Source organism: Oncorhynchus nerka, unplaced genomic scaffold, assembly GCF_034236695.1.
Source record: "Oncorhynchus nerka isolate Pitt River unplaced genomic scaffold, Oner_Uvic_2.0 unplaced_scaffold_1___fragment_2___debris, whole genome shotgun sequence".
NCBI classification, from domain to species: Eukaryota; Metazoa; Chordata; class Actinopteri; order Salmoniformes; family Salmonidae; genus Oncorhynchus; species Oncorhynchus nerka.
In genome coordinates, this window is record NW_027040482.1 from 46,666 (window position 1) to 61,849 (window position 15,184).

At 47.6% G+C, this 15,184-nt stretch overlaps 1 protein-coding gene across 5 annotated transcripts in view; it reads left to right on the forward strand.

The window, feature by feature from the left end:
* The window catches only part of LOC115140087 (smoothelin-like), an 80,164-nt gene that overhangs the window by 11,745 nt on the left and 53,235 nt on the right, over nt 1-15,184 (forward strand). For all 5 annotated transcript variants that reach the window (XM_029678159.2, XM_029678163.2, XM_029678161.2 and 2 more), the window contains exons 2-5: nt 7,802-7,965; nt 9,788-9,866; nt 10,329-10,407; nt 10,853-10,932. In XM_029678159.2, the coding sequence (XP_029534019.2) occupies nt 7,802-7,965; nt 9,788-9,866; nt 10,329-10,407; nt 10,853-10,932 (402 nt within the window). The remainder of the gene's footprint in view (nt 1-7,801; nt 7,966-9,787; nt 9,867-10,328; nt 10,408-10,852; nt 10,933-15,184) is intronic.

Below are 15,184 nucleotides of genomic sequence, written 5' to 3' on the forward strand. Positions count from 1 at the left end.
CAGCCAATAAACTCTAATTGTTTTAGAATCACCATTGGCCTCATGGTGAAATCCCTGTGTGGTGTCCTTCCTCTCTGGCAACTAAGTTAGGAATGATGCCTTTATCTTTGCAGTGACTGGGTGTATCGATACACCCTTCAAAGTGTAAATAATAACTTCACCATGCTCAAAGGGATATTCAAGGTTTAATTTTTACCTATAGGCGCCCTTCTTTGCGAGACATTGGAGAACCTCCCTGGTCTTTGTGTCTGAAATGCACTGCTCAACTGAGGGGCCTTGCAGATCATTGTATGTGTGGGGTACAGAGACTAGGTAGTCATAAAATATTTTAAAAATCCACTTTGACATTATGGGGTATTAAATCCCAATTTGAATCCATTTTAAATTCAGGCTGTAACAATATTTTGAAAAATTCAAGGGGGGGGAAATACTTTATGAAGGTACTATATGGCAGGAGAGAGAGAAGGAAAGGAGGTGTAGACAGGGACACGTCCAGATGATTAGTAAGGGCTCCCTGTACCAATGTGCATTTTTCAAACTGAAAACTGTCGTGCACAGGTTAATAACCGTCACTTTGGTCAAACAAAAACAACACTTAACTAAGCTGAGACACTATTCTCACAGTACTGAATGTTCTGTAGCCAGTATATAGCCCTCTGCTGGACCAAGAGCACTCCGCTCTCAGGGGATGTTCTGTCCTGATCACCAAAACATTAGTGGGAAAGGAAGGTGGAGCCTCAAGATCCAGGCAGTTAGGGGTTCATTAGGTGGCGCATTAGGAAACGGAGGTGGGGTGGTTCTCAGACAGAAGAGATGAGGGAGGAGGCTGAGGGGAAAAAAAGGCAGGCAGGCAATCCTGTGACATTTGAACCCTTTTTATTTCCTCCATCAAATACGCCATAGATCTGAAGTTATGAGCAGAGCTGGGAGCCTTGTTTCACTGCCTATGGGAAACGTGTCAAATTACTTAAAGTACTGTCGTTAAAATGATCTTAACTTTTTAATAAACAGCCTTTTAAAGGCATGCAGCCCCGTGTGAGTCAACTTCATATAGACTAATGGCACATTTCCATGGAATGAAAACCTCAAACTTGTCCAAAAAGTAATTCCGCTGAAGTAGCCCAATCAATTGCTGTCAATTAGCGGGCGATTATGACGCACCAGGCCCTGCTCATAATGCCCACCAGCTGGGGACAGGCTCCTGAGGACACCACGGAATAAAGCACCAAGCCCACGTCCGTCTCTGCCGGTCTGTGGTGAAACACTACAGTAGAGAAAACAAACCAGAGCAGCTACATACCAGTCCAAGCCTTAATATCAACTCTAGACCTCAGGGGCTGAAGTGGTGTCACTCTTTCTCCATCCCTAGCAAACACAGCTCATAAAACTAATTGAATTCTAAACTGAAGATCATGATTAGTTGAGTCTGGTGTGTTAGCTGAGGCAAAAGTGTGAAACCAATCAGTCCTCCGAGGACTGGAGTTGTCCATCCCTGCTGTAGGATGACTGGCAGGCAGAGACAGTGTCTCTCTGCTGTGTGTCAGGGTAGAGAAAAACCAGCCACCTTCTTCCCCAAGTTACCGAGCGACTTACAATCACACGGCCTGAGCAACGTCCTGCTGCTACTCCACTCCGGGCTGTATTCACTCTACATCACAGCTTACCTCTGGAAGGAATCCTCCTCCCCCAAGCCCGGTCTCAGAGCACAACAAACCCTCAAGGTTGTGTGGTAAACTTTTGACTGACAGCGGGTGTGCGCGCATATTGGTCAATGAAAAAGTATGTCTCAATTCCAGTTCAACTGTTTTTGTTCATTTGACGGGTATATCAAACGTGTGGTTTGGGTAGACATCCTGACGGGCATCCAGTAAGAGCTCAAGTGTTTACGGCTGAAAACATATTCAAAACAAAGGATGAAAAGTGGGTGTTTGTGTGTATGATTGGGGGTGTAATAATTTCCTGAACGGGGGTTAGTGTAGCAAAGCAGCAGATTGGATCAGTGCCTCAGACTCCAGTGTGAGGCCCAGAGTTAGTTTGTCCTTATAAGGGCATGGCACACTCCTCAGAGCCGAGTCAGAGCGGATTACCAGCTGCCACTGAGGAAGCCAGCCTGGCACAAACCGAGAGATAGACAGGAACAAACAAACAGAGTTGAGAGCGATGGACTTCGTAGAGGTAAGTTATGTATATAACTGGAGGGTCTCAGGTGTCCTGCTGTTTAATATCATGTTATTTTCTTGGCATCCCACCACTAGCTAGCTGTGAGCTGTCATAAAAGAGAACTGAAAGTCCATCATAACAGACAGGGAAACCTTCTGAACCATTCCCCAATGCCACTGGCAAACAACATGAGTAATACATACCACACCCATTTCAAATGGAAATATGATCATAGTATATAAGAGCCTTATTGCATATGAGACGGCTGAAAGATTTGGTTTCCTGCCTGGCCCCAGCCTGTAGCTTCCAATGGGAAATAAAGGAGTTTAATATGTACTGAATAACCCAGGGCCAGATTATACCTCACTATACTGTGCAGCCATTGTTTTCAGAGGGGTAACAGAGAGAAAGATGGAAGAGTGATGAAAGGGGGATAGAGAAGGGATCCTCTTCATGCAGGCTCTGTTATGAGGAGTTCCATGCGTGGGTGGGCCCAGCTCCACAAGGAGGCAAAAGGGGGCCTAGCCCCCTCAGTTGAAATGTGTGCCCCTGTCAGTTTTGGTTTTATGTCCCTATATAAAAAAAAAAAAGTAAAAATTGAGTGACAGGTTGCCGCAAAATCTGTCTATTCGCTGTGCTGTGTTAGCACAATGGACAACGCGTCTCAGTGGGTGTATGGGGGCTGTGGAAAGCCACTAGGGTGGTTTAGAATCACTCCTTTGGGTTTCAATAAAAAGCGGGAAAAACTCATCTGTGGTAGGCTAAATGAATAACGTGATACGCCTCCGCTTATAATATTTGATTTAGATTTATAAGGGTGTGGTCAAGCTTACTGTTGAAGTTGCTTCACTCAACTTTGCCTCACCACTACAGAGTTAGCTTCTTAGCTAGCTGTAAAGTGTTAGTGTTATTAGCCTTAGCCTATTTTGCTAGCTCGAAACAGAAAATATGCCACAATATATATCACAAATTGGCTTCACCAAACAAATCCAGAAGGAGAGTGATGAGGAGCAGCATAGTTCCGCTTGCAGAGCTTACCCACCCTTCCACAAGCGTTGCCAGGATAATGGCTTGACAGCCCCCTCCAACTGTTCCTGACGATCTTGGAAAAGAAGAGCCAGCCCAGCTTAGCCTAGAATCCTACCCAAGCCGCAGGTTCTCAGTCCAAAAACATTAATTTAATGGCAACTGGTTCATAGGAGAGTGGCTGTAATACTTGGTTACTGCAGATGCAGCATTTTGTTTCCCATGTCAAAAGTTCTGTGTTGGGTCCAATGCTAATGCAGACAAGGCCTTCACCAAAGCTGGTTATTCTAACAGGATGAATTCAAATTAGAATATGTTCTTAATTGACTAACCTGGTTAAATCAATGTTTAAATAAAACCTTGAAATAAGCAGAATTTAAAATAATTCCAATGTAAGAACACATGATTCCTCTGGGTATAGCTACATATCGGTGTGTTCCATTATAGAAATGCAGTGCGTTCAAAAAGTATTCACACAACTTGACTTTTTCGACATTTTGTTGTGTTACAGCCTGAATTTAAAATGGATTCAATTGATATTTTGTGTCACTGATCTACACAAAATACCCCATAATGTCAAAGTGGTATTTGGGTTTTAGAATTACAAATTAATACAAAAAAATGTAAAGCTGAAATGTATTGCGTCAGTAGAGTATTCAACCCCTTTATATCAAGCCTAAATCCGTTCAGGAGTAAAACATTTGCTTTACAAGTCACATAAGTTGCACGGATTCCCTCTGTATGCAATAATAAAGACCAGGGAGGTTTTCCAATGCCTCGCAAAGTTGGGTAGATGGGTAAAAAAAATAACAACCAAAAAAAGCAGACACTGAATATCCCTTTGAACATGGTGAAGTTATTAATTACTCTTTGGAGGGTGTATCAATACACCCAGTCACTGCAAAGATAATGGCATCCTTCCTAACTTAGTTGCCGGAGAGGAAGGAAACCACACAGGGGTTTCACCATGAGGCCAATGGTAATTTTAAAACAATTAGAGTTTAATGGCTGTGATGGATCAACAAAATTGTAGTTACTCCACAATACTAACCTAATTGACGGAGTGAAAGGAAAGCCTGTAATGAATAAAAACAATTCAAAACATGCATCATGTTTGCAACAAGGCACTAAGGTAATATTGCAAAAAATGTTGAAAAGCAATTACATTTTTGTCCTGAATACAAAGTCTTATGTTTGGGGCAAATCCGATTCAATACATTACTGGGTACCACTCTCCAAATATCAAGCATAGTGGTGGCTGCATCATGTTATGGGTATGCTTGTAATTGTTAAGGACCAGACTTTTTCAGGATAAAAAAGAAAGTGAATGGAGCTAAGCACAGGGAAAATTCCTAGGGGTTCAGTATGCTTTCCAACCAGACACTGGAAGATGAATTCACCTTTCAGCAGGACAGTAACCTAAAACACAAGGCCAAATCTACACTGGAGCTGCTTACCAAGGGGACAGTGAATGTTCCTGAGTGGCCCAGTTTTTACTTAAATCTACAGCAAGACCTGAAAATGGTTGTATACCAAGGGTCAACAGCGAATTTGACAGAGCTTGAAGAATTTTGAAAATAATAATCCAGGTTTGGAAAGCTATAAGGGATTTACCCAGAAAAACTCACAACTGTAATCACTGCCAAAGGTGCTTCTACAAAGTATTGACTCAGGGGTGGGGATGATTATGTAAATGCCATCATTCACTATGACATTGTGTGTCTATTTAATCCATTTAGAATTCTGGAATAAGTGTGGAATAAGTCAAGGGGTATGAATTTCTTGAAGGCACTGTATACCACTACAGTGGGCTCCCTGTATTGATTACACACACCTAGGAGTCAAAAGTGAAATAACTGTGTGTCCGTGTCTGGTTCTTTTTGTTATTTTGTGTTTTTCTTGGCAGACACCCAAGTCAAAGGTATGTTTTATTTGCTCTATTACTCATTACTTTCCTGTACCGGCCCAGTCGTTGGCACAAGTTTTTCTTTTCCTTCTTCCCCCTTTTTCCAAATGGACAGATGGAGGGAAAGACAGTTATAGCTGCTGGCCTGCTGCCAACAGTCATTTTCTCGCCCTGCATGTCTGGACCTATCAGGGTTGACGTTAGGTTAAACCTTGTGAACATGTTGGCCAGTTGGAGACTCTTTGGAACCCATCTGATGCTGTTACTTAGTAACGTGCTGTTGGCGTGGGGCAAAAGTCAGTCCTAATGATCATAAGTTATCGTTTCATCTTGTGATCTAAATGTCTGTGTTGTAAGGATTGGGGTAATTAATCTGGACAGCTGGTAATGCCAGCCAGAGCACCGTCCATCTGCAGTCCGTCACATTCTCTGTTCATGGGATGAAAGTTTTTATAGCATTCTTCCTCTTGATCAACATAAATTAATGTGATTGACTCCCTCCCACACAGGCAGCATGTGGTGGCGTATTTGGTGTGCTTAATTTGTGCTATAGTTGTAGCCTAGCTCTCACCTGTTTTCACTGGTTTGTCTCTCCGGCTCCAGGCGCTCTCTGTTATCTGAAAAATGAACAAATAAATCTCTAAATTACTCAAATAAAACACTAAATCCTAGTTAAGGACTTGGCAGCATATTGGGATATGTAATAAAATTATAGCATTAACGCAGCAAAAAGCTCATTGTGGATAAAGGGACCGCCCTGTGTGGTGGAAGTGTGTGAGAGAGACACTGCGTGGAAGTGAACACGTGCATTTTCATTTCCTCCTCTCCTGCCTGCGCCCTCGAACATGTCCTACTCTGGACATGCTTCCAGCCCATGTGTCATCTGTGTGAGCCTGTCTGTCTCTGTCCCAGTCCCTGACTGTGTGTTGCTGATTGCCCTCCTTGCTTCTCTCCACTCCTGAGTCAGCAGGAATGTGAGGAATGACCTGGCCTTTCCCACTCTGCTCTTGTCTGCCCATTTTTGGCACAATGACACTAATTTTCCTTAATTTCTCTCCTGACATCCTATCCCACCATGAACTATTTTTTGTCTCACACACACACACACATTTTCTCCTCAGTCAAATTACATGGGTACCCCCTTGAGTAAGAGGCGCTTAGCTCTGTATTTGACTAAATCACAGAGGCCTCAAACCCAGTGACCCTGTGCCTTCCCCACGAGTAGTACTGTACCTCCTGGTTCCTCCTTTACCAGTTACAGGGGCTGTTCAGGGTGGCTTGTTTAAACCCCAGTTTACATCCCCTGCTACCCCTCACACTCCTTTAAGTTAGGGAGCCATTGGCACACTTATGATGTGCCTGGGCCATGTGGGCTGTTCCAGGAACGTTTTAGGTCTCCCAATGCAATCTGTCTACCAGAGGAGATGGGGCTCTTCATCCCTACTTGTGTTGACAGGTTGCTGTTGTCTGTTGGAGTAGAGTCCTGCTACCTGTCCCACCTGATGGGAGACTGCTTCCTCGCCACTCTCCCATACTCTTTGTGCTGCTGTCACTGACATTTTAAAGCACCTGGTTTACACAAATTCTGTGTGCTGCCTGCATACACGCACACACACTTTTCATCCTGCCTCTGTCTAATAAAACACCTCTATCTGATGAAGCCACTTGATGATGTGTAAAGGCTCCGTGCTTTGGGATGAGAGTAGCCACTTCATCTGCGGTCTCAGTCAACTGCCATCCACAGCACCCAGGGAACTGCTCCATAGCAGAGAGAAGCTACATACCCATAGATGTGAATGTCTATGGGATAGTACCTGGGGCTCAGAGAGAGCTAGAGAGCTGGGCTATTAGTTTACAGTCAGCCTGGCCCAGCCTCTCTCCTAGAGCCCATTAGGTTTACGGTCAGCCTGGCCCAGCCTCTCTCCTAGAGCCCATTAGCTCAGCAGCAGCTGGGACGCTGTCTGTTTCTCATTGTCCGCTCCATGCTCAGGTGGTCCTCACTCGGTGCTTTATTGAAGTTAAATGACTTGTCTCCAAACTATAAAACCATGACCCAGCAGCAACAGCAATACAAACCTGCCTGGCTCTCACAGACTAATATACAACTAACACTTCCTACTGCTCACTCTCCATGTTGAACTTCCTTGGATTATTTAACAAAGCAAGGGAAAGTCGCACACTGAGCACTCAAAAGGATTACGTTTAACTCTGGTCTACGACTGATCAGAGATCAGGCATAACATTTTCAAGATGCTGGGGATTCTGCTGTGTGTGTTCGGCGGGGCAGGGTGGCCATAACTCTGCCCTCTCTTCTGAACGCTTGTCTTAAGAGGGACAGATGGGGCTACCATGCGAGGCAGGCCGGAGAGAAGAGGGTAGGGCCTGTTTCCCATGGTGAGGCTGGGGTGAGCATGGAGCCATTCCAGAGGTGTTTTGACTGCACTGCCACAGTTGTTTGACTTTACAGGGCAGAGGAAGGCCAAAAGGCTCCAGCAGCACAGCACAGCCAGACTGGCTAATTACCACTCTGGAAATGGAGCATGACCCTCTGTTTTTATGTTGTCTGTTACAAACATTTGTGTTTTGTGTGGGTGGGTGTTCTTAAATGGTGGTGGAAGAGGTTGAGTGTCTTGGCAGCTCTCTTAGATGTGTGTTCCAATGTGCTCCATTGCTGACCCTCCCGCTCTTTCCCTGTGTGTGTGTGTGTAGCTGGATGGGACGATGGATCTGGATAAGAGACGGCTGATCCGTTCAGCCATCAGAGAGCTGAGGAGGAGGGAGATGGAGGACATGGAGGCAGCCCTGGCCAGAAAACGCTTCCGGCCAACAAATCTCAGCCAGAACGACGACAAAGAGAACCAACTCACACATAGGTGAGCCTCCTGAATCTGAATATAAACAAACACACACACATACAGACAGACCCCTTACCTATTACAGATTGTACCAGTCCAGGTGAGTTGCCTGGAGACTGAGACAACAAGCACACAAACCCATATAAAGCATTCCATCTCCTTCTGGGGCGGCAGGTAGCCTAGTGGTTAGAGCGTTGGACTTCTACCCGAAAGGTTGCAAGATCGAATCCCTGAGCTGACAAGGTAAAAATCTGTCGTTCTGCCCCTGAACAAGGCAGTTAACCCACTCTTCCTAGGCCATCATTGAAAATAAGAATTTGTTCTTAACTGACTTGCCTAGTTAAATTTAAGGTTAAATAAATAAAAAATCATTCTCCAGGGATGCCTTCAGGGAATTTGGGCCACGACACTGCAGATCGGAAAAACCATAGTAGAGACGGGAGGTGGAAGAACAAATTTTCTATTTTTCGTTATGCGAATACACACCTGTGTAACATTTATGTATTCTCATACATTTCTAATTTGATATCCCTAACAGTATCACTGGCATAGCCTACAGACGAAAGCACACCCATTTTATTAGGCAGCTGGAAGCCATATCCTGGAGGTAAAGACGTCAATGCAGTCGTTTGCGTTCATTTTATTTATTTGTATTTCATTATTCATTATTGACCCGTTACAGCAGGCTTTAGTATTTACTGGTTCAATGATTTGCAACCGCCAGTACCCGTCATGCCACGCAGACGGACGAAAACGGATGACTTTGCCTTAGCGCCACCTCCGCTTCCTGTCTGTTTATTACACCAGTTTGTATTTATTAGAATCCAATTAGGAACAGGGTTAACAGGCGAACATCATTTTGTGTGCCCATCATCATCATTGTAGTTTGTATTTGTTTTCTTTGGGCAGTAATGGTAGTGAGTGAGTTGCGGCTGGAGCGTCTAGGCCAAGCCCTGTGGGCGGCTTACTCCTCCTCCTCTGCTAATTAATGACTGGCTTTACTACAGCAGCTTTACTGCAGCCAGCCAGGGCTCCAGCAGCCAGCCAGGGCTCCAGCAGACAGCCAGGGCTCCAGCAGACAGCCAGGGCTCCAGCAGACAGCCAGGGCTCCAGCAGACAGCCAGGGCTCCAGCAGACCGCTGCTCCTAGCTGACTCCTGTTCTGGGCTGCACTTTAGACCTCCCAGATCCCCAACATGAGGACAATGGCCCTAAGCTCCTACATCTACTCCTACTGGATCACATTAGGAACAATGACTGTTAAATTAGTTATATTTGCTGTGGTAGTTAGATTACTTGGGTAACAAAAATAACAGGACATGCCCCTTCAAAGCTGGTGGAATATGTGTATAAACCACATGTGCAGGCACGGGCGCGCACATAAACAAAAGCCTTCTGAAAGCAACGTTATTCTTTGCTACTCACTCGCGGAATGTAAAATATATTCTCTTCCAACTTCCACACTTCCTCCAATCCCAATAAGGTGAGGCGAGAGGGAAAGAGAGGCAGATAGATATACAAGGATGGAGAGGAGGAAGAAGAAGTCTTTGCCAGGCTGTGTGCTTCTCTCCTTTACGTGTTTCTCATGCTGGGGAATCTCTTTATCCGAAGCATGACATTTTTTCCCATCTAAGAAAAACTGTCTGGCATCTTGGGTTACTCCACCGCCTGCCCGTCACACGCTATAGTTCAGAGTGGAGCAGTGAGGTCCACAACACTGTATGATGTCTCCCAATGTGGATTACACTGCCCCTCGGGCAACCCTAATATGTGCAGGTTCAAACATCACCAACTATCATATAAGCAGCACTGATGTGTCAGTGTGTGTTTCTGTATCTCAGGTCAGAATTGGGGGGCTCCCTAGACGTGCTCTCTGTGAAACTACAAGCCATCCAGGACATTGAGGAGCTGACTGGACTGGTGAGGGAGTGGATGTGCACCACACACACTACTTGTGAATTTACTGTTAGACATCATCAATACTAATATTTCACAAGCCTCCATAGGCAATAGATGAACCTGCCGTAGGCCATAGACGAACCTGCCGTAGGCCATAGACGAACCTCCCGTAGGCCATAGACGAACCTCCCGTAGGCCATAGACGAACCTCCCGTAGGCCATAGACGAACCTCCCGTAGGCCATAGACGAGCCTCCCGTAGGCCATAGACGAGCCTCCGGTAGGCCATAGACGAGCCTCCGGTAGGCCATAGACGAGCCTCCATAGGCACACACTTTCCTAGACTAGTGACTAGATGGTTATATTACTAGTCAGCCTGTTTTTCTCATCTGTTTCTGCAGCTCTATATATGTCCTTCTGAGTTTGTCATGAATGGTTCTGAGCATCACTGTCCCTGTGTTATATTGGCTCTCCTGTCTGTCAGCTGCGCGGTGCCAATGAGTATGAGGAGAGGAAACTGATCAGAGCTGCCATCCGCCGCCTCCGAGACGAGGAGCAGCAGGGTGAGTACAGAGGAAGAAGTGGAGGTAGAAAGCACAGCATGTAGATCCTGGACAGATCCCTGGTGTTCTAGGTGGGACCCAGTTTCAGGGGTGAGGCAGCGCTTCTCTACCTCTGACATGTGTGAATCTGTACAGCACTCATGGGCAGCGGGTGCAGATCCTACCTGTGATGGTGGTGCAGTTCATTCCTGCCATTCCTTGCTTCTATCTGGTCTGTATGAGGCCCCCAGCATACACACCCTTCCTCCAGGGAGCAGGTACACAGCGCTCCCCTGCTGCCTGATGAGAATATTTGATAGGTTTGGATCCTCTTCCCCCTTATCAATACTCAGTCATCACCAGAGTAACCACACAGGCCTCCTTGTCTCACTCTGTGCTCAAGTTTTATGGCTCAGCTGAGGTGTGTGTGTTGTGTGTAACCAGTTGCTTGTGGTGTGTGTTTCAGGTACATGGGAGAAAGGGAGGACCACCGGCCGTTGTCTGGAGTTTGAGGGCCTGGAGCTCCAAAGCAGCCTGGGAACAGGGGTGAGTACAGAGATGGGGGAGAAAGAGAGGGAGGTGGTAGAGCAGGAGTGAGTACAGAGATGCAGGATGGGGGGGGGAGCAGGTAAAAGTACAGCGAGGGAGGTGGGGGAGCAGGTGAAGTACAGCGAGGGAGGTGGGGGAGCAGGCAAAGTACAGCGAGGGAGGTGGGGGAACAGGAAAAGTACAGCGAGGGAGGTGGGGGAACAGGAAAAGTACAGCAAGGGAGGTAGGGGAGCAGGAAAAGTACAGCGAGGGAGGTGGGGGAACAGTAAAAGTACAGCGAGGGAGGTGGGGGAGCAGAAAAGTACAGCGAGGGAGTTGGGGGAGCAGGGAAGTACAGCGAGGGAGGTGGGGGAGCAGTAAAAGTACAGCGAGGGAGGTGGGGGAGCAGTAAAAGTACAGCGAGGGAGGTGGGGGAGCAGAAAAGTACAGCGAGGAGGTAGGGGAGTAGGAAAGTACAGCGAGGGAGGTGGGGGAGCAGGTAAAGACAGTGAGGGAGGTGGGGGAGCAGAAGTGATTACAGCGAGGGATTGTGGGAGCTGGAAAAGTACAGCGAGGGAGGTGGGGGAGGAGTACAGCGAGGGAGGTGGGGGAGTCGGAAAAGTACAGCGAGGGAGGTGGGGGAGCCGGAAAAGTACAGCGAGGGAGGTGGGGGAGCCGGAAAAGTACAGCGAGGGAGGTGGGGGAGCGGAAAAGTACAGCGAGGGAGGTGGGGGAGCGGAAAAAGTACAGCGAGGGAGGTGGGGGAGCGGAAAAGTACAGCGAGGGAGGTGGGGGAGCGGTAAAAGTACAGCGAGGGAGGTGGGGGAGCAATAAAAGTACAGCGAGGAGGTGGGGAGCAGTAAAAGTACAGCGAGGGAGGTGGGGGAGCAGAAAAGTACAGCGAGGGAGGTGGGGGAGTAGGAAAGTACAGCGAGGGAGGTGGGGGAGCAGGTAAAGACAGCGAGGGAGGTGGGGGAGCAGAAGTGATTACAGCGAGGGAGTGTGGGGAGCTGGAAAAGTACAGCGAGGGAGGTGGGGGGGAGTACAGCGAGGGAGGTGGGGGAGCCGAAAAGCACAGCGAGGGGAGGTGGGGGAGCCGGAAAAGTACAGCGAGGGAGGTGGGGGAGAAGGAAAAGTACAGCGAGGAGGTTGGGGAGTAGGAAAAGTACAGCCAGGAGGTTAGGGAGTAGGAAAAGTACAGCGAGGGAGGTTGGGGAGCAGTAAAAGTACAGAGAGGGAGTTGGGGGAGCAGGCGTGATTACAGAGAGGGATTTGGGGGAGCAGGCTGGATTACAGAGAGGGAGTTGGGGGAGCTGGAAAAGTACAGCGAGGGAGGTGGGGGGAGTACAGCGAGGGGAGCCGGAAAAGTACAGCGAGGGGAGGTGGGGGAGTAGGAAAAGTACAGCGGGGGAGGTGGGGGAGAAGGCAAAGTACAGCGGGGAGGTGGGGGAGTAGGAGTGATTACAGAGAGGGAGTTGGGGGAGTAAGAAAAGTACAGCGAGGGGAGGTGGGGGGCCGCAAAAGTACAGCGAGGGGAGGTGGGGGGCCGCAAAAGTACAGCGAGGGGAGGTGGGGGGGCCGCAAAAGTACAGCGAGGGGAGGTGGGGGAGTAGGAAAAGTACAGCGAGGGAGATGGGGGAGTAGGGGTGATCACAGCGAGGGAGGTGGGGGAGAAGGCAAAGTACAGCGAGGGGGTGGGGGAGGAGGTGTGATTACAGAGAGGGTGGTGGGGGGCAAAGTACAGCGAGGGAAGTGGGGGAGCAGTAAAAGTACAGCGAGGGAGGTGGGGGAGCAGTAAAAGTACAGCGAGGGGGTGGGGGAGCAGTAAAAGTACAGCGAGGAGGTGGGGGAGCAGTAAAAGTACAGCGAGGGGGTGGGGGAGCAGTAAAAGTACAGTGGGGGAGTAGCGGTGATTACAGCGAGGAGTGGGGGAGCAGGGCCAGTACAGCGAGGGAGGTGGAGGAGCAGTAAAAGTACAGCGAGGGGGTGGGGGAGCAGTCAAAGTACAGTGGGGGAGTAGCGGTGATTACAGCGAGGGAGTGGGGGAGCAGGGCCAGTACAGCGAGGGAGTGGGGGAGCAGGGCCAGTACAGCGAGGGAGTGGGGGAGCAGGGCCAGTACAGCGAGGGAGTGGGGGAGCAGGAACAGTACAGCAAGGAAGTGGGGGAGCAGGGGAGTACAGTGGGGGAGCAGTGACAGTACAGCAAGGAAGTGGGGGAGCAGGCAAAGTACAGTGAGGGATGTGGGGAGAAGAAAAGTATAGCGAGGGAATGTATAGCGACACAAGGAATGTATTTTCATTCTTTAAACCCCATTCATTTCTGGCCTTGTAGACACAGAGACAGAGAGGAAATGTGCTCTGGTGTTTAGTGAAGACAGTAAATCCTTGGTCATATGAACACCCTGCGAGCCAGGCCTGTCATTTTACACACTACTATTTACCCAGGCTGTCACTCTCCACACACTTATGTCAGTCACACTGAAGGGAAATTAAAACGTTTGATTATGTGTGGCAACCAGAGCTGTGTGTGTGTTTGTCTGTTTCTGGCTGTGTCGGAGAATGGAAGAGAAAAGCAATGTAGTCTCTCTCCCATTCAACCTCCTCCTCCTCTCTTGCTTTCTCTCTTCTTTCAGAGGCTTGGGGCTTTGCATGTCAGAAGCCCTTTAAAAATGTGGTCAGGAGAGCCCCCCTTGTGGTCAGTGAAGTGAACTACTGTATTCACAACCGTAATACTTCAAGATGAAATCCTATATTTTATCCTGTGAAAGCATTGCAGGTTGCCTGATGAGCTTAATGTGTTGATAATGCTTAGAGACATCTCTGTTAAACAACAACATAGTCTCTAAGAGCAGCTCGCCTGGGGCCAGATGCTAATCTTATTGTTGCTTGATCAGTTTGTCTCCACTCACCCCCGCACTTCAAAAGACAGCATCCCTATTGGGGAAACAGTTTGTTCTTATTGTATGCTGTCATTCCTGTAGAAATTGGGTTGGTGATGGGGGTTAGGCTACATGCTCAGCCGGAGTTACTATGACAGAACAATGCTTAACGCTCTAGTACCTGCGGCGGCAGGTAATCTAGCGGTAAAATAGGCGAGCCAGCAACGAAGGGTTGCCGGTTCGAATCCTGGGTCCAATGGGAATGATCTGTTAGGATGTGAGCAGGCAACCAGAGGGTTTTTGCTGCTATCAAATCTTAGATGCCATTGTGCCATTGAGCAAGGCACTTAACCCCCCACAACAGCTCCCCCATCCCAGTGTGGCAGCCCCCCTGCACTTCTCCGTTAAAAACAGTATATGTCTTTCGGAGGTGTTGGGTTAAGAGCGGAAGTCAAATTTCGGTTGGACCTTGTGGGCATTTGACCAATAAAGTGATCTTAATTAGAAGTCCTGTCTTGGTTGCTTTTAGGTCAGTTAATGGCTTAGGTCACCTTTTGTTTCTTCCTAAACTGTATTTCCTTAATCTGGTTTTGTTTGTCATAGATGTTGGCACCAAATACTGACTTTAGTATTGTGTTAAACTATGCAATTGTAAGAGGCTGGAGGGAATAGTTCAGCCCACACATCTAGCAGATGAGAATTAGTGGCTGGCACCTTCTATAAAGGTTGTATGCAATACTATGTATGTGCCTGTTCTTGTTCTTGACTGTGTCTGTAGTTGATCAAATACAATTTTATTTGTCACATACACGTGTTTAGCAGATGTTATTGCGTGTGTAGCGAAATGCTTGTGTTTCTAGCTCCAACAGTGCAGTTATATGTAACAATACACACAATCTAAGGTAAAGGAATGGAATTAAGAATATATAAATATTTGGAAGAGCATTGTTAGAGCAGCATAGACTAAGATACAGTAGAATAGGATAGAATACAGTATATACATATGAGATGAGTAATGCAAAGTATTTAAACATTATTAAAGTGACTAGTGTTCCAATTATTAAAGTGACCAGTGTGTCCCATATGCATTGTATATTTGAGCCAATGTCTGAGCTCAGTGTGTACTAGCGACTCCTGTGTATACTAGTGACTCGCGCACTAGTGGCTCCTGTGGCGGGCCCAGGCACAGTGCACGCTAACCAGGTCACCAGGTGCACGGTGTTTCCTCCAACACATTGGTGCGGCTGGCTTCCGGGTTGGATGCGCGCTGTGTTAAGAAGCAGTGCGGCTTGGTTGGGTTGTGTTTCGGAGGAAGCATCGCTTTCGACCTTCGTCTCTCCCGAGCCCGTACGGGAGTTGTAGCGATGAGACAAGATAGTAACTACTAACAA